General features: G+C 36.2%; 2 protein-coding genes across 6 annotated transcripts; one reads left to right on the top strand and one right to left on the bottom strand.

The window, feature by feature from the left end:
- Positions 1–12,555: 12,555 nt before the first annotated feature.
- Positions 12,556–13,323, bottom strand: LOC147511454 (uncharacterized). The gene is given in 2 exon segments (XM_086603153.1): positions 12,556–12,866; positions 12,869–13,323. Coding segments are annotated over 2 exon segments (402 nt in total). The 5' UTR covers positions 13,002–13,323; the 3' UTR covers positions 12,556–12,597.
- A 195-nt stretch (positions 13,324–13,518) lies between these two features.
- CKL4 (casein kinase I-like 4) lies at positions 13,519–21,501 on the top strand. 5 transcript variants are annotated; one of them, XM_086603148.1, is made up of 19 exons: positions 13,861–14,171; positions 14,245–14,285; positions 14,373–14,442; positions 14,525–14,673; positions 15,111–15,206; positions 15,340–15,410; positions 15,759–15,820; positions 15,909–15,972; positions 16,205–16,289; positions 16,398–16,524; positions 17,349–17,431; positions 17,907–17,964; positions 18,143–18,247; positions 18,954–19,145; positions 19,306–19,474; positions 19,698–19,768; positions 19,876–20,017; positions 20,544–20,693; positions 20,866–21,501. In XM_086603148.1, the coding sequence occupies exons 1-13, from the start codon at positions 14,096–14,098 to the stop codon at positions 18,199–18,201; spliced, it is 1,041 nt and encodes a 346-aa protein (XP_086459274.1). In that variant the 5' UTR covers positions 13,861–14,095; the 3' UTR covers positions 18,202–18,247; positions 18,954–19,145; positions 19,306–19,474; positions 19,698–19,768; positions 19,876–20,017; positions 20,544–20,693; positions 20,866–21,501. The 5 variants fall into 5 exon arrangements, with proteins under 5 accessions (XP_086459272.1, XP_086459274.1, XP_086459276.1 ...); XM_086603150.1 differs by having other exon boundaries at positions 19,306–19,426; XM_086603147.1 differs by having other exon boundaries at positions 20,544–21,501.
- The last annotated feature ends 328 nt before the right edge of the window (positions 21,502–21,829 follow it).

Genomic DNA, 21,829 nt, shown 5'->3' on the forward strand with positions numbered 1-21,829 from the left:
AAAGCAAAGTCCTCCTTCAAACAGGCGTACAACTTGACTACAGTGGTGGGTGTTATAATTCATGGTTTGTTTCAGTTTAGGGTTTGCAACTTTGTTAACTTTGTAATTTGTAACTTTGGAAGGAATGGATGGATTAAATGAATGAATTTTGATTGGAATGAATGAATTTTAATTTTGGAATGAATGGATATTAAGTGGAATTTGTTGTTATTGGAATGAATGAATTTTGGAATGAATGGATGTTTGTGTGGTGATTGGAATGAATGAATTTTGATTTTGGAATGAATGGATGTTAAGTGGAATTTGTTGTTATTTGAATGAATGAATTTTGGAATGAATGGATGTTTGTGTGGTTGTATGGATATGAAAGTGTTGTAAAAACAAAATGAAATTCTAAATTTTTTTTGTCCAAACAACCCAGCCATGTCGCCTATTTGAATTCTCAAACGACCCAGCCACATCGTTCCTTAGAATTCCCAAACAACCAGCTCAGATCATTTCATGAAAAAAATAGAGAACTTTTCTCAAACGACCAGCTCAGACCGTTTGGTTTAAAGGTCAAACGACCAGTTCAGATCGTTTGGTTCAAAGGTCAAACAACCGTCCCAGATCGTTTGGTTCAAAGGTAAAACGACTTGACCATGTCGTTTGGGGGTAAAATCAAGTAAAATCAAATTACACTTAATCCAAATTACATCAAAATATCATATTGACAACATACGAACATTATTTCCCAAATCACTTGATTGTCGTACGAATCAACTTAGTCGATCACTTGATTTCCAAATCAAATCAAATAAAAGCCCAAACATTATTTCCAAATAACATAAAAATAAAATCAAATTACACTTGTTCCAAATTACATCAAAATAATATGTCAAAATGAATTTACAAATTACATCAAAATATCATATTGACAACATACAAACAACTTAGTCGAGAACATATACTGTTGGATCTTCAATAGGCTCGTCTTCCCATATTAGATTGGGAATGCTCAATGCCATAAATTACAATTGTCTTGCTGTGAATGCCAAATTCCAACTTTCAGCAATATCATATCGAGCTCTAAGCTGTTGGCACGTTACTGGAGGAACTGGACAATCTTCAACAAGTTCAACATTGACAAAATGATTTCCACCAACATGTGTGCTACCCAACACTTTTTTCACTCTCTTAGGATTTGCTTGGGTTCTCAGCGGCATGTTAAGGAAGCACTGACGAGCTCCTAAATGCAGGAGAACAACATTAAATCTTGAAGCAAATAGGTATCCAACAAAGGGCATGTTCATCTACTTATTTAAGGGTACGTAACCTTCTTCATGTGGGATTGTTTTCTTCACATAAACAACTTCATTTTGACTGTACAAGGTACAATAAAGGGGGAGGTGGTCAATAAGCTCTTGGTACAAGTCCTTTATCATCTATAGCCAATCTTCTTGACTTATTCCTAATGTAATGCACAAAGCTCTATAACCGCAGTTGCCATCGCCAACAGGGTCATTGACTCTAACAATGTATTTGTGCATTTCTTCAGGAATATCCAACCTGTAATCCTTAGGACCCTCGTCTTTCCAAAGTCTATCCTATCTTTCACATTTCGTGGTGTGGTTATTTTTGGAGAAGCCTTATTTCTTGGTGTGGTTGTTTTTGGTGTTTTTGGAGAAGCATTCTTTCTTGGTGTGGTGTGGGTGTTTTGGGTGATTGTTTTTGGAGAAGGCTTCTTTCTTAATGTGGTGTGGGTGTTTTGGGTTGGTGTTTTTGGAGAAATTTTCTCTCTTGGTGTGGTGTGGGTGTTTTGGGTGGGCGTAGTGTTTTGTTGTGACGAGACCCACTCTTCATGGTCACATTGAGAATGTTCAAAATGAGATGGATCTTGCTTTGAAGAGTTCTCATCTCCAGTTGGAAGCATTCTCTTGCAGCTACCTTTCGGCCGACCTTTGGTTTTTACTTCCTCACAAGGCGGTACTAGCCATGTACTTTCTAGTATGGCAATCTCCATAATCTTCCTAATCATAACCCTCTGCTCTTCTTCAAAAACCATTGCAAATCTTTTCATGAGCAAGTCGATCGAAGGTCTAACATCGGGACCAACACCCACTGACATATTGGGAGAAGCAAACAATATTTTCCAAAAGGGGTCGATAGTAGTTAAAGGGATGGACTGCTCTTGCTCTTCAAACTCAATTAATTCATGAGCACATGGCAGTCCATTGCTCGTGCGCAAATAGCACCAACACCTGATCTTTCCATCTTTAACACGTTTTATACGAGTATCTATTTCTTCAAATAGAAAGTCTAAACATTTGCGTGAGACAAGGCCTCTGAGTTCACGAAACAAAGGAATTTAGTGGAGGTGCTGAGTTACAATCATACTCCTCTCGAAGGTAGCTTTAATCTCGGACATTTGGATTTCTAGAATCGGGTGGATTAAACTAAACATACTTAAAAAATCATGACAATTTGCATTTCCTAGTACAAGTTTTAGCTGAATATGAGACCCTTCAACTCAATTGGTCATTATACTCCCAAAGTGAATGTATTGGTCAGTCCAACAACATACGAATCGATCCCTGTGAGGAAACTAAGTCTCTCGCAAATAACTAACAAAATTAGAGTACTCAACCCTGTAATATTTTTCCAAAGCATCCCATCTACACTAGAAAATAACCTATGTCTTCGATTTAACTATAGTGTTCCACGAGAATTGAGTCTTCTCTACAAGTTCTGTGCTTGGAAAAATATCGTAACATTTTGAAAGGACGCACGTAGCGATATGCCATCTACATAAATGCTTGTGTGCGTTAGGGAAAACTTTATCAGCAGCACTCATCAGGGCCAAGTCCCTGTCAGCCACAATCACGGATGGGCTTATGTCACCAAGCAAGCCACTAAACTGATGCAGGGCCTATTCATAGTCGACTATTGTTTCAGACTGAAGCAGCACGACACACGGTGAAAGACTTCCATGTTGAAATCACCCCAACAAACTGTACGAAAAGCCACCGATACCTGTTAGTTTTGTAGGTAGCGTCTAACATGAAAACTATTGGAAAAGTTTGAGCTAACTTAACACCTTCTGGATAGGCCCATAACAACCCTGTTATCTCCTCGGTATTCTCATCATCTCTCAACTCTTCAAAATAATGTTCTTTTGCTAACAACTCATGCAATCTCTACAATTGTGTGAGACAATTCATATCCAATCTCCTCACCTTTTGCCTTGCAGTGTAGACTTGGGATATACTAGATATATTTTCATGATACCTATTTTTGATAGAATCCAAAATTTGTTTAGGCTTTATTCCACACTTACTCATCTCTGACAAGTACTCAAACTCTGGAACGGTCAGACGAGTAGCAAATGCATGTCCTTCAAGGGTCTTCTCCAATACATGGTTGTGAATACCATTTCTAACTTCTATTTTCTAACTATCGACAATGTCGCATTGGAAAACATCTTTTAATTTAAATGGACATCGCGATTTCTTGGTTACCGACTTTCTCTTATTAGCCCTCCCTTCGCCTTCCTTCTTGTGTGACCGATACACACCCGAGCACTCACAAACCAAATTCAATCTTGCTACTCGGTTTCCCTTAGCATACTCCAACTTTTCAATTACCATAACCACATTAACTTTTTTTCCTCTAACGGTTACCCAACCAATTGCCTTGCTACGTGTATGAAAGACATAAACACATAAAAAACAACAACTATTATTAATACACTAATAAAATTACATTTAGAAAATAAATAAAAAAATGAAATTAGTGCCTACTCCATCATACCTCTTCCGTAGTAAATATTTCTGTTGTATCACTTAAAATCAGTTGACAATCCACGTCATTCGAGTTTGCAAAGGATCGGTTCTCGGATAGCGACAAATGATCCTATATATAATAAAACAAGAGTCTAAAACAATTTGTATAATTAGGGATTTCAGTGTCACAAAAAAAATGAACTTCTCACTAAATTTAGTCCAAACGACCCAGCCACATCGGCCAATAGGGTTCCTAAACGACTAGTCATGTAGTTCTATAGAGGGTCCAAACGACACAGCCACATCGGCCAATAGGGTTCCTAAATGACCAGTCATGTAGTTCTATAGAGGGTCCAAATGATCCATCCATGTAGTTCCATAGAGGGTCCAAACGACCCAGCCACATTGGCCAATAGGGTTCCTAAACGACCTCGTAATGTAGTTCCATAGAGGGTCCAAACGACCCAGCCATGTTGGTTGCTAGAGTCCCCAAATGACCTAGAGGTGTCGTTTGGGCTCGGGTTCTAAATGTTGTTGATTGATTCATTCAAGTGTTTTGCATTCATTCATTCAATCAATCAAGTGTTTTGCATTCATTCTAATCAATGCTCTCTTGTAGATTCATTCATTCATTCAATCAATCAAGTGTTTTGTATTCATTCTAATCAAGTGTTACCTCATTATTTAGGTTTTATTATCTTTGTCGTCGACAATTTCTCGGAATCTCATTTGCTCAATTAGTCGCATTTTCTATTTCTTCAACTTCTTCACCTTCACCTTCAATATTTTTTGCCACTTCTTCACTTTCTATTGGTTGTTCTTCACCTTCAACATTTCTTCTATTTTCTCCTTCTCTAATTTGTTGTTGCACCTCAAGCATTACCTCAAATGCTTCTTCTTCATCTTCGTGTTCTATTTAGGATTTTGATTGGGTTTTGATTGAGTATGAAAATAATAATGAGTAAATGAGAAACTTGAGTATTTGATTGAGTATGAAAAAAGGAGTAAGAAGTAAATGAGAAACTTGAGTATTATATATAGAGATATTTGAAATTTTGATATATTTGAAATAATTGAGTGAAATATGTTTGTAAACCCTAAACCCTAAACCCCAAACTAGTTTATTATTCACAATTGAAAAAAAAATTGAAAATAACAAGTTTAGTTATAAAACAAATTATTGTTTTAGATTTGGATAATTGAATGAAATATGTTTGAAATTAAAATTTTTTTATGTTGGTACGAAATTTGTAAACCCTGAACCCTAAACCCTAAACCCCCAAACTAGTTTCTGATTCACAATTTGAAAAGAGAAAATAAAAAATAACAAGTTTAAATATAAAACAAATTATTATTTCGAATAATTAAGTGAAACATGTAGGTACGAAATTTGTAAACCCTGAATCCTAAACCCTAAACCTCAAACCCCAAACTAGTTTATGATTCACAATTGAAAAAAAAATGAAAAATAACAAGTTTAGATATAAAACAAATTATTATTTTAGATTTTGGCATGTTTGATTATATGTTTTAACTTGGTTATATAGATACTATGTCATAACAGATAAATAGTGCAGAGTGCATATAATTGTGTTGGTGCAACTAATTGTGTTGTTCCTAACCCAATTTTTTAAATCGGATTTCAATTTTGCTAATTCAATTGGGATGTGTTGATAATTAATCATTACTAATTTAATTTTGCAGATCATTGTTTAAATAAATTATTGTACAATTATGATCGATTAATGATTTTGTATTATAAGAAAAGTGTTCGGCGTTTATGTATAAGAAAAGTGTAATTGGTGTTTATATAATTAATTTTTATTGGTTAATCAGAAATTTCCTTGGTTTAGAACTTCTCAATTATTTTAGTCCAAATGACTCCCCCAGGTTGCCCCATAGAAACCCCAAACGACCCAGCCATACCGCTTGCATGTGATACCAAACGATATGTTGAAGCCATTTAAATATACACTCAAATGATATGGTGGTACCATTTGAGTGTACACTCAAATGGCATGATTAGACCGTTCCATGGAGATTCTATGAGCCAATTCTCAAGCGACAGGCTCAGACCGCGTGGATGTACACTAGAACGACATAGTGATATCATTTGAGTGTATACTCAAATGACATGGTGAGACCGTTTGAGTGTACACTCAAATGACCCGGAGGTTTCGTTATGGCGAGACCGGTTGAATTGGTTGTTGGGCCTAGGCTTTGATGGCAAACTTGTAATATGGAAAACTTGTAAAATTTCTTTTTTTTTGGGGCGCGGTATTGGCACCCCTTTAGCAAAAAGTAAAACAATAATGATTATTCCTTATATGTTTTTTTACACCCCACATGCCCATAGTTCTACGACATCGGATTGTAGCGAGATCCTATATCCTAAGGCAGGCAGTTGCCGCGAGATTGTACAATTCACGACATTGGATTGTTGTGAGATCGCACAATCCACGACATTGGATTGTCGCGAGATCGCACAATCCACGACATCGGATTGCTGCAAGATCCCATATCCCACGGCAAGCAGTTGCCGTGGAACATGTCTTTTTGTGTTTTTTGTTTTTTTTCACTTCAAATTTTGCGCCCCCGACATATGGATACCTCATTTTCTTCTTTAAAGCTTCTTTATACACTCCAAGAACAATACCAAAACTATGACAAAAAAAATGTACAATCGAGATATAATTTTGCTATCTCGCGGCAAATATTTTCATATGCTATAAGAAAAACTTGTTATCAAATTAATGAAGAAGAGTTTTGATAATAAACACAAACAAATACTCTATTTTAGTGAGTACAACTATCTCGCGGTAACTAACTTTTTTTACGGTGGCTACTAAAAAAAATTTAAAAGAAAAAATGACCTAGGCAACCACCTTCCGTGGGATATGGAATCTAGCGGCAACCCGATACCGTAGATAGTGCGATCTCACGGCAACTTCTTGTCGTGAGTGTTTTTTATGTGATTAATGGAAGGGTCCTAGTACCTTTGAATTGGTCAAAGATGTGCTAATTCTATAAAGTAGGGTGTTAATACAGCAACCCTTTTTTTTTGGGTTGCACAATCCAATTTGATGAGTGCCCAATTAAACTTCCTTTATTTATGGCTAAATCTATGGTGCGCAGGTCGTATGGTATGCTATCAAATCTGGGCCACTCATACCAAAGGGTGCGTGTGTATTGCATGGCAAAAGTACTGATCCAAAGGCCCACATTACCTGTGCACCATACATCTCGCTCACTGAAGACATGCTCTTTATTTATACCCAACAAGTTTTCAAACACATGAACCCAGTCATAGCTGGACACTTCAGAAGAGGCACAGTACACACCTCTCCTTCAAGACATGGATCAACCTCCACATCTTCCACCTCATCATCACCAATCTGATTACAGGGATTCTCATCTTCACCACCTTTATCGTCTGTTATCAGGATCACCATCTTTACTTTCTTCGTTTCGTCTTATTCTCAAGTGACTCACTACAACACTTTCCTCTTTTGGGACATCCTCATGCATGCATAAGTTTCGTTAGAACTGTCACTATTGTCGTTCAAATTTATACAAAAATTCCAACCATTCTCATTTTTTTCTCCAAAAACAGGGGTTTGTTTTTCCTCACAACAAAGCCTAGAATTATTTACAAACCCACCAAACAAAAACGAAAACGTAAGTAAAAAACAACAAGAAACAGACAATATAAACACACCTTTTTCGTCTTCACAACAACCTTCTTGACCATAATCCGGCACTAACTTGTAAACAGAGCAACAAAAGACCCTTACCAACATTGAATGAAAGTGAGTGCGGCAGCCCATAGCTCACCTATAAGAGAAGGCCTAGGACTACGTCGACTTGATTTCAATTTTTACAGGCAAATTGGATACGTAGGCATTTTCTCCATCAATAGAAGAAAAAACATTCCACCACCAAATACCGTCTCCTTTCGTGTGGTGTTGACTTAAGTCTTAGAGACTAAAATCAACATTTAGACACATGATGGAAGGTTTTTAATGCTTGATGTGTGTGACAATATAGCGCATCAATGGCTGACTAATATTGAGCAAAAACGTTCATATGGCTACTTCCCGCAACAGAATATGCAAGTCCCCAGCTTGGGCAAGGGTGTACCAAATTTTGAAGCTCCAAAGAGACAGCAAACTCGGCTCCTTGCGAAACTAAGTTCATACACGGGCAAGGTGCAGTGTCCATTAATTAATATACTTGCGTTCCTTATTTAAATCAAATGAGCTCCCTCATCAAAGGACGGATACACTCCTAACAACTTGCAGTCCGCAGCATATAGGTTGAAAGTTATTTATTTAGGCTTATACTTGCTGGAGTTTAATAGCATGAAAAGTCGGAAGTACTAAAATTAATAGAAGGATTTATGACAAAAGTCACCCTGAATTTGGCCCGATAACCAATTACACCCCTAAACTACTTTTTTCTAAGCAAAAAAACCCTAAACTTGCTAATGCCAGACGTAACTGTTAGTTTGCTTAATGCCGTGGACGTATTTCGTTTTTTAGATGATGTTATATATAATTTTTTGAATATTTGACAAAAGTCACCCCTGAACTTGCCCCTGATAACCAGTTACACCCCTAAATTTTTTTCTAAGCGAAAAAAACCCTAAAGTTGCTAATGTCAAACGCAACTGTTAGTTTTTAAGTTCCTGATGTCAAACCCATGCGTGTACACCCGAAATTAACAACCAAAATTTCAAAAAAGTTTAAGTTCATTTATTACATTTTGCATGGTGTACGTGATCTCCAAATGACCAAAACCAAACAACCCAGTGAGAACAAAAAGTGGATTAGATGTCAACTTTAAATCTTTCAATAATACAAATGATATTTATGGGTAACCCAAATTTATTACCACTGAAACAACTTAATACAACAACTTAATACAGTATAAAACGGTACACATCCATAATCCATTTATTGCAAGTTCCAACCAAAAAACAACGTTGAAAAGTAATACATATCCATTTATTAGTAAACAACAAACTAAACAAAGAACAATTATAAAATGATTCATATATGAATGTTCATTGTAGTTGGAGCGACATAGGTAACCTGTCTGGGAGGCTCTTCTGGCATAGGTTGAGATTTTGTCTGATGGTGGTGGTGTAATCATTAGAGGAAATCATATTGTCAACGAAGCCCATGAAAAAGACAGAGCATAGGCACGATGCTGCATCAAAATCACTCAGATTACTTAAAAACAACAAACTAAACAAAGAACAGTTATAAAATGAACTTAAAAACTAACAGTTGTGTTTAGCATTAACAACTTCAGGGTTTTTTCGCTAAGAAAAAAGTTTAGGGGTGTAACTGGTTATCGAGGGCAAGTTCAGGGGTGACTTTTGTCAAAAATCCTTATAGCAATTATATATGACATCATCTAAAAAATGAAATACGTCATATGTTACTAACGGTGTCAAACAAACTAACAATTGCGTTTGGCATTAGCAACTTCAGGATTTTTTTCGCTTGGGTTATCGGGGCAAGTTCAGGGGGTGACTTTTGTCAAACATCCTTAATAGAATAAAGCCTACAATTACGTTGATTGAGACCATATAAAGACCATAGCACCACCTTCCAAAGCCTGCCAATCTCTATAGAAACTATATAAAGACCACCGCATAACTTTGAAAGCGCGCAGATCAACTCTAACTCTGAAGAGCTGAAGATTCAATTCTACAGAAGAGTTGGATGATTGTTGGTTCATTGGATGAAGATAGGAACTTTGCAAGCATTGTTGGTTTTAGCTTTTATTGTCTGTAAAATTGCATTTGATCGCTGCCTTGTTGACGTTAAAATTTCCAAGAGCATGTACATTACATGGGGTGCTCAACACTCATCAATTTCGACAAATGGAGACGACCTCCAACTGGTCTGGGATAAATCATCAGGTATATGCATCTCTGAGTGTTTTCTAATCACAACATACTTAATGCATTTTGATTGATTTGGAACTTTGATATTGTTGATGAACAAAATCATCCAACGATTTGATTGCAAGATATAAGATACATACCCATCTGAAGTGGTATCTACTAAACAGGGCAGACAATATCAATATTGAGTTACTGACCATGATATTGGATCCCTGAATTTCAATACGCATAGCCACTATATCACTTTATAGTGCACTGATACATAGAGGCAAAACTGAAAAAATAAATAAAAAATACTGCAGTAACATCTAGCTAATCTTGTAATCAATCCCCTGATTTTCCCCTTAATATAAAGGATATTATATATATACCGAGACACTTTCAACCATGCTACTTACATAAGCATTGACATATTTTGAGTAGCCAAAGTAATGTATATTTCCATGCTTATACTTACCCACCTATCCCTGTCCAGGCTCTGCAGTTCGGTCAAAGAAAGCGTTTCTCTTTGGAAGCATAGAAATGCTTATAAAGTTGGTACCTGGGAATTCTGCTGGAACTGTCACAGCATACTACGTAAGTAGAATAATTAACGCAAAGCAATCACAGTTCTGGTCTCCAATAAAACCTTCTTCCTACATTCTAGTATATCTTAATTATGCAATCTATGCACCAAGATCCTTAAAAAACCACAGTAACTATATTTACTTGGACACTGTATTCAATTTTGGCTTTCCAAACCTCAATAGGGTATTACAATTGGCACATCAAGCACTACATCCAATTCTTTACCAGACATCACTCCACAACATCCATAATCGTAAGACATGGATACCCTGACATCAGTAGATGGATACCTCCAATGCCAAGAGCAGTATTAGCAAACCAACATCCTGCACAGATCCATCAAAGAAAAGAGTAGCTAATGGTTCTTATCAACTTTATGCGGCTGTCTTCTCAAGAAGACAAGCACGACGATAGAGATTTTGAGTTCTTGAGGATCGGAACACCTCAAGACAACCTTGCATTATCCACACAAACATTTACACTATGGGGAACGGAAACAAGGAGCAGCAATTCTATCCCTGGTTCGATCCATCAGCTGATTACCATAACTACACCATACACTGGAACTCTAGTGAGATGGTGCAAGTTCATTCCTAGGCATATGATCTCACACTTCCCTAATACTTGAGTACACCATGATCAATTGATCATCAAATTGTTTGTTAATGTTTGAGGTGGTTTTATCGATGGGCTACCAATCCGTGTTTTCAGGAACTATGAGAACATGGGGATTCCTTATCCTAACAAACAAGGTATGAGGGCTTATTCCAGCTTATGGAATGCCAATAAATGGGCAACCAGAGGTGGTCTTGAGAAGATTGACTGGAACAGTGTACCCTTCAAGGCTAGACTAGGCTAGACTCAGTAGATTTAGAGCACAGACATGCAAGTTTAATCGGCCAGCTAGCATCTATCAGTCCCCCTTCAAATACCCCAGAAAACTGGTGGACTTCCCCTTTATACAGCAAGCTAAGTTATAGACAAATGGGTAAGATGAAGTGGGTCAGAGACAACTACCTGATTTACAACTACTGCAAAGATACTAAAAGATACCATGGACAGATGCCTCCTGAGTGTTCGAAACAGCAATTCTAATATCTAAGTGACTTACTACGGATTTTTCAACAGTCTACTGTGGTTGTTGCAGAGACAAATTAGCTCACAAGGTCCTATTTTTTTCATTCTTTCAGCTCCCGCTGAATAAATAAGATATCAGTGTTCTGTTTTTCCTATTATCATGTGTGTTTGTTATGTCTTTTAATTGGAGATTTTTTTTTTTCAAGATTACTATATTGGTGAACTTCACACGGTTGAACTGTGTCAAATTCAACAATAAGATTTTGGTGGCATGACATGAAAGACATAATTTATCATAGATATGAATGGATTACATGCCATGCACTTCTCTTTTAACAATCTGAGTTTTCAAAGAGAATATATACGAAGATCGTTAAAGTGATTGTAAACGATTAATATCAAAAACTAAATCAAACACCAAAGATATAAAACATTAAAGAGAGCATGCAAAGGGGGTAAAACATCAGAAATAGTAGTGAATGTGTACACTATTATACCACATCCATGTCCTAGCTTTTCAAAACCACAGCCGAAACATTTCGTATCTGCTTCCATAGCCTACAATAAAAAATTTAGAAAGAGCCTCCACACAAGAAAAAATAAGGTAATCTTGGAAAGAGCTAAAAATGCAAAAAGTGCAATCCTTCAAGGATGCATGAACAGATAGAGGAACAAATTTGAAGATAGAAATGAAGACTACTTTGAAGTGGAATGAAGTAGCCAGATATACACTAGTATGATTAATAAATAAGTTTCAATGGAAAAAAACACACGTTGAAAAACCAAGTGCCCACAAGTATAAAAAAAAAAAATAGTGGAGGAGTTTCATCGAGAGTACATGAAGAATACGAATACTTGATATTTATAAATTAATATAACATAAGTCTTGCGATGAATGAAATACTCTAGAATCTAGATGGCAGTAAATAACAAGGTTGCATGACTAGACAGAAACAATATGGCAAATGCTATGCGAGAGCAAACACAATAGGTTGGGGGAAATAGAAAGATATGTATAGATGGCAGCAAATAACAAGGTAGGAAAAACAATTACTCAATCAGAATGATAAAATAAAATTTGTTGGGTTGAAAAATAATTACTCGATATAGATCAAACTAGCAATATAATGATAGCATTGGTAGCGTTGTGAAGAAGCTTTAGGCTGGATGATAAGCAGAATGATAGACCACAACTAAACTTCATAAATAAACTACAATGAATTAACACACACATTAAGGAGAAATGGGAAATTGTATATCACATAAAAACCAATGTCACATAATACAAATCCAAACACCCAAAACAATAAGAAAAGTACCCAACAAAGCGAAACCAACACGAGTTTCTTCACCAAGAACCATAGCTGAAACAGCAGTTGCCGCAAAAGTAGTTGCATTGGTAACTGGAACAGCTAAAGATATAGGACTATCACTTAATATAGCAAAGAAAGCAGCAGAAGCAGATAAGTTAACTACAAAAGGGATTGAGTATTGCCAAATTAATAAAAGATTTAGCCAATTATTCAAATACCCAAGTATTTTTGATGGAGTTGTGAAGACTGGTGTGGTTTTGTTACTGATTGTAGCTTTTTGTCCCATATGAGTGCACCACGTCTCATTATTGCATTTGTTGCTCCCCATATCAGGCCGATTGCTATCATCTTTTCTGCATCTCCCATTTCTCGTTTTGTTCACTGCTAAATGAACGAATGGAAAAACCAAAATTTGGCAAATCTAGTCATTGACCCATTAGATAGCTTCCGTTGACGGTTGACCAAATTTAGCAGAGAATTTACACATGGTCAAATTGAAATAGCAGTCATTGCATTGCCGTGTTTCGCCCAATTCAGCTGGCCATAATAATGCACATAACATCTGGTTTAGCATCGCGTAGAGTAAAAGTTGCTCGTAGTTGACCCACTACATAACCACACATAGGGTGCTCCAAACCCCAAAGGGTCATAAATCTTGATGGTGTAAAACACTCAGTTAGATTTGTGATTTTGTTTGTTAAATTTGATTTGGGTGATTTTGTAGAAAAATTGACACAAAAAGTTTTTTGGGAGACAGATACAGGTGAGTTTCCTTTCCATTTGTTTTCCATAAACAACACAACAATTTCTACCGTCTTTGTCCTTGTGTTAAAATTGTGTCGTCCGTCTCTTTAAACTAATAAAACACCCATTGGAATGGTTTGGCATGCCAAATTTGGTTTGGAACCCTACAAGTGCTAAATTTTTGACGTTGACACCCTTTTTAGCATGTCACCATTAGACTAGCTCTCAGTCGTTGGTTGAGCCATCACGCACCTGAAAAACACGGTCACGATTCCAGTGGGCTGCGCATCCAAAATTTTGAGCTAAGCATCAATAATGTATCTTTTTAAAATTATTTAATTAATCAATTATTTATTGTGTTTAGCCAATTAGCTAGTAGCTAAAAGTAGTTCACAACTACACTCCCGAAATTACCCCTGACCCACTTAAAAACTTCCTCTCTTGTCATGCAACATGCAAGTACAAATCGCCGCAAGTCATTTTCTCTTTTTATATACATTATCTCATCTCATCTGCCTCCCTCTCTTTATTTCTCTCTCTCGTGTTGTTTGTGGTTTCAGATTCACGAGAAAAATAAAAACTCAACTCAATCTTTCGCGCTCTCTTCTCAACTCTCCGATCTTTCTCTCTCTCTCTCTCTCCTATCAATTTTCAATATAAAACCCCTAAACCTGTTGATGAACTTGTTCGATCTGAACTGAATATATATAAAACACATGGAGAGGATTGTAGGTGAGAAATACAAGTTAGGCAGGAAGATCGGTAGTGGATCCTTTGGTGAAATATATCTAGGTGAATATTTCTTTATTATTATTATTATATTTACAAATATCGGTACTGACTTGTTTAATTTTTTTTGTTTCAGCTACTCATATCGATACTTTCGAGATAGTTGCAGTTAAGATTGTAAGTTTTTTTTTTTTTTTTTTTTTTTTTTTTGATTGATCAATTGGATTTCTTTATTTATTAATAATTATTCATTTATTTTGACAGGAGAATACCAAGACAAAGCATCCACAATTGCTTTACGAAGCAAAATTATATAATATTCTACAGGGAGGAAGTATGTTACGCTATGTTAATATACTTTTTTTTTTTAAAAAAAAAAATTGTTGCAATTTACTAATAATTATTCATATGTTCAGGTGGTATTCCTGGTACAAAATGGTGTGGTGTAGATGGGGAGGAAAATGTTCTTGTACTTGACTTATTGGGACCGAGTCTTGAAGATCTGTTTGTGTATTGTGGAAGGAAGTTTTCACTGAAGACTGTTTTACTGTTGGCTGATCAGATGGTAAAGAGTGTTTATTTTATGACACAATTTATTTGTCTTTGCGAATATGCTCTTTCCGAGGAATGTACACACAAAAAAGAGAAAGTATATGTGTGCAAATGATGCTTCTACCATTATTACTATTGTTGTTCTGATGGATGTTTTGTGTACAGTGTACTTCACTTTATGTCTAGACATTTAGTGATCAGGGAAGTTCATATAATCTAGACATTTAGTGGATACAGGATTGGTGTAATTTAATGACATTACCATCTCGTCAAACAGTACCAACCTTATAATATAATATATGTGCTTTTACGGGATTGGGATTTTGATACCTCTAGTAACCTGTAAAAGTCTTTGTTTTACACTGACAGTTTATTTTATTTTTTCAGGTTCTACCTCTCCTAAAGTTATGCTATTAAGTAATAATCATTCCCTCCTTTCATTTTCTGCAGATTACGAGAATAGAGTATGTGCACTCGAAAGGTTTCTTGCATAGGGACATCAAACCTGATAACTTCCTCATGGGTCTTGGTCGTAAAGCAAATCAGGTAATCATCTTTGTCAAACTTTATAATTTTGTGATGGTTAATATGTTACCCTTTACCCTCTTGGTCTAGTAATTAGTCTTCAGTCTACCTTGAATTTTTTTCTGATTACTCTTTGCTGTAACTTGATTTTCAGGTGTACATCATTGATTTTGGACTTGCAAAAAGATATCGAGACTCTACAACAAACCGCCATATACCTTACAGGTAATGTCTGTAATAAAAAAATTGGTGCTAGTTAACTATATTAATATTGGGTCTGGCTACCATTATGTAAACATATTCTTGGGATTTTAGGGAAACAAGTCCGATTCTTATATGTTTGCTTATTATGTATCCATCCTCAAAATTTCCTATGCAGTTAGAAGCATAAAGTAAATTTATAAATTTTTTGGGATTGTATTCCAACTTCATTATCATACCAGATCTTTCATTAATTGACACCACTATTTATATATTTTGTTCCGACAAATGCATTGAGCTTCCTATTTGCTTAATAACTCATACTCTTGGTGTAAACTGGGCTGAAGATGGACTCCCTTTTATCTTGTCCAGGGAGAACAAAAATCTTACAGGGACTGCACGCTATGCAAGTTGCAATACTCATCTCGGCATAGGTAAAGAATGATTCATGCTTGGGGTTCAATTTGTTAGCATATTTGAATGTTTCATCTTAAGCTGTATCTTCTCCTTATGTTAATTTAGAGCAAAGCCGCCGGGATGATTTGGAGTCGCTTGGTTATGTTCTTCTATATTTTCTGCGAGGAAGGTATGCCCTCTGTTCAAGCTTATCTTCTTCATTGTGGAAATTCATTGGATTTGATGTGTATATCTTTAACTGTTGAAATAGTTCCCCTTCGCATTAAAAAATATATTCCATCATCTCGGTTAGGGAGTTTATAATTTGATTGTGTCCGTAGGATATTACTGATTAAGAGTAAAAATCTAATCTGCAGACTGGTTAACTTCTTTCTCATGTGATTTCCATATTTTGGTTTCAGTCTTCCATGGCAGGGTTTAAAAGCTGCCACGAAAAAGCAAAAATATGACAAGATATGCGAGAAGAAATTATCTACTCCTATAGAAGTATGTACTACACCAATTGCACGATCTTTTGTTCACTGTGTGCTTTTGTTTTTCTGAATAGATGAAGCAAGCATATGCTATATCTGACATATTTTTTGTTTTGTTAAGGTCCTGTGCAAGTCTCATCCTGTGGAATTTGCGTCATACTTCCATTATTGCCACTCTTTGACATTTGATCAGCGCCCTGATTATGGATTTTTGAAGCGCCTTTTCCGTGACCTGTTTACTCGTGAAGGTATATTTGGTGATGATAGACATAATCTTTGTTATAAGTAGGCTTGCCCTAATATGGAAGTTCTCCCGCTCTGTTCAATCATATGAGAATATACCCAATAATGTGCTCAAGGAATTTTCGCAGTTAAAAATTGATCTCTATTGGTTAATTATTAGTTTCCAAGCAAACTTGTATCTGATCATTTTTGTTAAGATTTGTGGTTCTCTCACATAGGGAAAAGATTTTAATTGAATTTTTCTTGGTTTAGATCATACTTCTAAAAAATAATATATGCAAACATAGAAAATAGATTATGAAATCTGGTCCATTATCCTTAAGCTCATGAACAATGGGGCTAATTGATCCACTTATTTGTGTCTATATATGAAGGGACAGATAAAAGCTATGTAACATCATCACTCCATATTTTCGGAGGAAAAAAACCCATGTAGGAGGGATATACATGTCCATGTTGGATATGACACAAACACATTGAAGATTTTGTAGCTAAATTTTTGGTATATCGTCTGCCCAATACTTCATACCCATGTCAAATACCCGAACACTTGCACGTGTCAGTGCAATTGTTGAGATTTATAATCCCATATCGTGTATCTTCTACGCATAAAAATGTATAGGTCTTGGGGTCTCCCCACTTATCGCCAATCAGTTTTAAGTTGGATGCCCATATTTTAATAGTGACTTGCAATAAAAGCAGTGTGTTGTTAATTTTTTCTTGCCATTTGAGGCTTCAGTTTACAGTGTGGCTTTGAAATGTTGATACTTGCTCCCATATCTTTGTCTTTCTAGGCTTCTTATTGTTTTCTCTTCTTCATATGTGGCAGGTTATGAATTTGATTATATATTTGATTGGACCATACTAAAGTACCAGCAAGCCCAAAGGACAAAAACCCAGCCTCGATTATCTGTGAGTGTATCTGATAATGTTATACTTAAGTGTTCCTTTTCATTTGACTATGAGTTACAATTTACTCATGGCATGCTTTCCCCATGGAGTTTATTATATGTTTTACCAACTGTGAAAAATATCTATGACTTTTTCTGGTTGGTGGAATCAGGATCCCAAAGAACCTCTTGAGAAAACAAAGAGGGGCAAGAAATAAGATGTGGAATGAAGATACCAACTCGCCATGATATTAGGAGCAATACAAGGAACGCAACTTTCATTTTAAAGAAACGGAAGTTCCCTATATTGCTCCTAACATGAGGGTTATTTTTCCTCTATCAAAATTTTGTCTTCAGTTCTGCTGCTCTCGAGTTCTCTTCTTTTCCCATGGAAATTTCATTCCACCAAGGACACCCTTTGTGTTGTCTAACATTTAGTGTCTAGTGATAATTGATGTATAGCAGGGTCTAACAGAAACTTTCATCTGAATTTACAGCCTGTGACTGGAGGGACCTGCACTCGTCCAATCCAAATGGATGTTGACAAGCATCAAGGTATCTTCTAACGCTTATCTTTCCAAATGCATCTGGAAATATAATTAGTCACATTGCCAGATATATAAGTTTGGACCAGATTTTCAAGTTGTGATGGATTTTTCTGCATTTCGCTGAAAGTACATTCTTTATTTTGGTTTATTAATGAATTCACGTGGGTATGTTGCATCTTATTCAGAGGTCACAGAGAGCTTGGGACCAAGTAATACTCCGCCCTGGCATTCGTATGCAATTTAAATCAGGAGAACAGAGATTGGGGCCCGACAATCCAGTTGATAAGACTGTAAGTTATACTGAACACATAAAAGTTACTTGATGGATTAATATTGAACATATAAAAAAGTCTCAATGGATGTTAGCTAGACCTATTGTGTGTTGAACCTTTTGTGTACAACTTGTTTAGTCCTGTTGGATAACAAAGTATATATTAAAGGGCAATGGATGGATAATATCCGTTTTTCGTTGGTATCAATATATTTATTTTTCATCTTCAAAGAGCAAGCTGGGGTAAGGCACAACCCCCACCACCCCCGCCAGGTTTTCTGGACTAAATTTAGGAGCAAATGCATCTGAGAGTAGAGAGCCAAACTGGTAAACTTCATTGTTTAAGTTTTATTATTTGAGTAGAGAGCCAAAGCCATTATTTTATTCTTGATGATACATTTTTTGCCTTTCTTAAAGACAGAGACAGTCCAATGAACTGTTTTCTGCCTTCTTCTTCTAGAGGGTAAAGAAGATAAGAAAATATTTCATCCTTAAACAAGAACTGTGCTTGACTTTTATGCTTCTGTTGAGGTTGTGGCGGTCACAGTTCCTTGTAAGCTAATTGTATTCTTATGCTCTGCCCTCATTCCTATTCACAGTATCTGGATGCATTGCATAGAATTGGAGTGGCTATTCACAGGAAAATAGTTAGAATTCTCTTGCTACGCATTGGTTATATCTTCGTTTAATATGGAGAATGACATGTTATGTCTTCCTTTTTACAGATTTCAAGCAATTTCACTGGAAAAATGCCTGCGCCTTCTAGTTCATTTGCTATGGCTGGTGCCTCCAAGAGAAATGCCACAAAACAAATGCCAACTGAAACATCAAACATAGCTCAAGGAACGTTATCCAGAAGTGGTCAGTCAAGCAGCTGGTTCCCTTCATTACAACGCAATTCTTCAGCTAAATGAATGGTATGGGACACGTTATCCAAGTAATTCCTTTTTTATGCTTTGAAATATCAATGTACTTGTACTCTGTGTAGGCATTCTTACTAGATGTCGAAGCTTCCATTAGATTTTTTTAGGTTTGTACTTTGTTTTTGATTACTGAATTTTTACATTATATCTTCAGAGGAGGTACTTTCTGGTGGAAAAGAGCCATGGATTGCATGTAGAGGCTGTTGAAGTCCTAGAGTGTTATTGAAGCTTCAAGTGCTTTTGTGGATGTCAGCCCAAGTACTATACTTCTTAAGGTGACTACAGCCACATCAGATGATGCTAAGAAATGGTCTCAGAGCTTGGTTAGTGTGCATATAGTGGCACCACAGAGTGATGGAAGTTTTATGTTTTATGCTTTCATGTAACATGGATGAGACGTGAAGTGTTTTCTTCATTCTTCTGTTAATAGATCATACAGTTACCATTTCCATTTGGTTCTGGATTCTGAGTTGCTTTTGTATCTTTTTTTAATGAATCTTATGGATTAAAGCCTTGGATGTTCACCTGGATCAATTTTAACCATAGGTACTCGAGTTCTTCCATAATATAGTGTTTCAGATGCCAAATTGTGGTCTCCGATATGAAGCTTTCACTAGGTATAAGCATATCTTTTCAAGCAACATGTTTTGATTCTTGAACTTAAAATTGTTCTCCACATGTTATTTCATTCTATATCTCATTAGCCATATTTCTTATTTTCCAGAGGAACTTGCCACTGCTTCAGATTATAGAAGGCTACTCCTTACACAGTTTTGGTGCACTGCACTTGTAAGAACCCGAACTTTCTTTGAAGATGTGTGGCATCCAGACGCTTCCAACTTTGAAAGCTAGAGAGATATTAAGAGGTAATAATACTTCACTATACTTGTGGAAATCGTGCGTAAGCAGCAGATGCTAGTACAGATATGCTATTTTGTTGCGCATCAAAAGTTAATCTCGGGGTTCTTTCATCTTCAAGATTAAGTTCTGGGATGATCTTTGGGACTTCACTGTACTTGAAAGAATCTTGCATAAGCCACTGCTTTATATACTTCCATGATGAGTTATGAGATTTTTTTGGCCGAGACAATCTCTTTTTGTAGATCTGTTCAAATTTAGGCTTAAGTTGACATCTGTAATTTCTTAATAAAACTGACCTATTCTGACTAGGTAGAAATTCTTGTAGTGGTTTTGTGTGTATGATGATATCCATGCTTGATCTTTCACTAAATAATAGCCATTGACTTGTTTGTCCAGAGCTTCGTGCACATGGTTATTCATAGATTCTGTCCCGTACTCCCGTGGTCCACCTAGTGTCTTTATTAATAAGTTATTTTCAGTTTTCTTGCAGTTGTTAGGTGTTACTGAAACTATGGTGTTGTAAATTTGCAGATTTTTATCCAACATTGGGGTAAAGCTACAAGTTACAAGAAGCATCATAGAAATGTAAAGATGCAAGTTAAAAGAAATAAAGCCACAACATGTGATCACTGTTTCTTTATCTGTCTGGGAAGAGTGGACCTTTGTTTTAATGTGGGACAGGTAATGGAGTGGTAACATAAAATATATATGTAGGTATTGTTTGATCAGAAGAGTTAATGAAAGGTCCACAGAGATGAAGAAAATGCCGTCATAAAACATATTGTCTTCCTGGAGTTCTTTGAGTGGAAGGTACCATTAATATACAGTCTAGTTCATCTTTGCTGTGATGTAGGAGAAAATCCATCGTAAGCTGCAATGACGAAGTTATTCTGGTTTGCCTATATTTGTGGGGAAGGAACAACTAGAAATGGAGTTACCATTACTTAACTTGTTGGATTCTAAGAGTAGTGTTGTATGGAGAGACGGTGATGTTGCTAGTGATTGTGATCCTCAGCTTTTTGTGGAAAAGGCAAGAAAATGTTTGTCGGCTTCCTAATGGGTAGGAGTTTTGGACTTTACCGAGTCGTATAGGCAACCAACTACACTTGGTGTCATCGACTGCTATGACAATTGGTGCCTTACGAGTAAGTTTTGGGGTAAAGAATGTTGTGTTTGTTGTGGTTCCCCCGTATTCTGCATGAGCTGATTGGCCTAAAAGCATGTCTGCATATTATCATCAAATGTTGGTTTTCCTAGCTTTGGAAGTACGCTAATAGATTTACTAGCTGCTTTAGGACTCTTTCGTTGGGGAGACCTTGCACGTACACTTGGTAATTATTATTTGCCACCTGATTATTTCTTTTCGGCTAATTAAGGAAATGTCAATTAGTGTTGTTGATAAGTTTCTGTGGTAGGTGCTATAGGTAGTTCTTCAATTAATGAAAGTTTAATTACCCATCAATAAAAGTATAAAGTGGGTTTCAGTGGAGATCGACATGAATAATGTAAATACACTTAAATGATGGCTGTTTCAGTAGTGTATGCAGATGGCAGGCTAATCACGTTCGCTCAACTAATCACAACTAGAAAATAAAATAGAACAAAGGTAAGTGTGTAGTCTTTTACTCTTTTAATCTCTTTCTTCTTTTCCTTCTATTAGTAATGCAAGACGACCCATTTATTTGATCTACTAATGTGTTAAAAGTTATAATCATTGATTTATATAGAGATAACCATATTAGGTTTAAAAAGTAGGTCTGTGTATCACTATTTGGTCTCTATACCATTTCTGTAACTGTATTGCAATGCAAACTAAC

Source organism: Coptis chinensis, chromosome 3 (genome assembly GCF_015680905.1).
Source record: "Coptis chinensis isolate HL-2020 chromosome 3, ASM1568090v1, whole genome shotgun sequence".
Taxonomy (NCBI): Eukaryota; Viridiplantae; Streptophyta; class Magnoliopsida; order Ranunculales; family Ranunculaceae; genus Coptis; species Coptis chinensis.

Coding starts and splice junctions, on each gene's coding strand:
- CKL4 (XM_086603146.1), top strand. CDS start 14,096: ATGGAGAGGATTGTAGGTGAGAAATACAAGTTAGGCAGGAAGATCGGT. Junction 15,207..15,339: donor TTGGTCGTAAAGCAAATCAG/GTAATCATCTTT, acceptor CTTGATTTTCAG/GTGTACATCATTGATTTTGG. Junction 15,821..15,908: donor CAATACTCATCTCGGCATAG/GTAAAGAATGAT, acceptor ATGTTAATTTAG/AGCAAAGCCGCCGGGATGAT.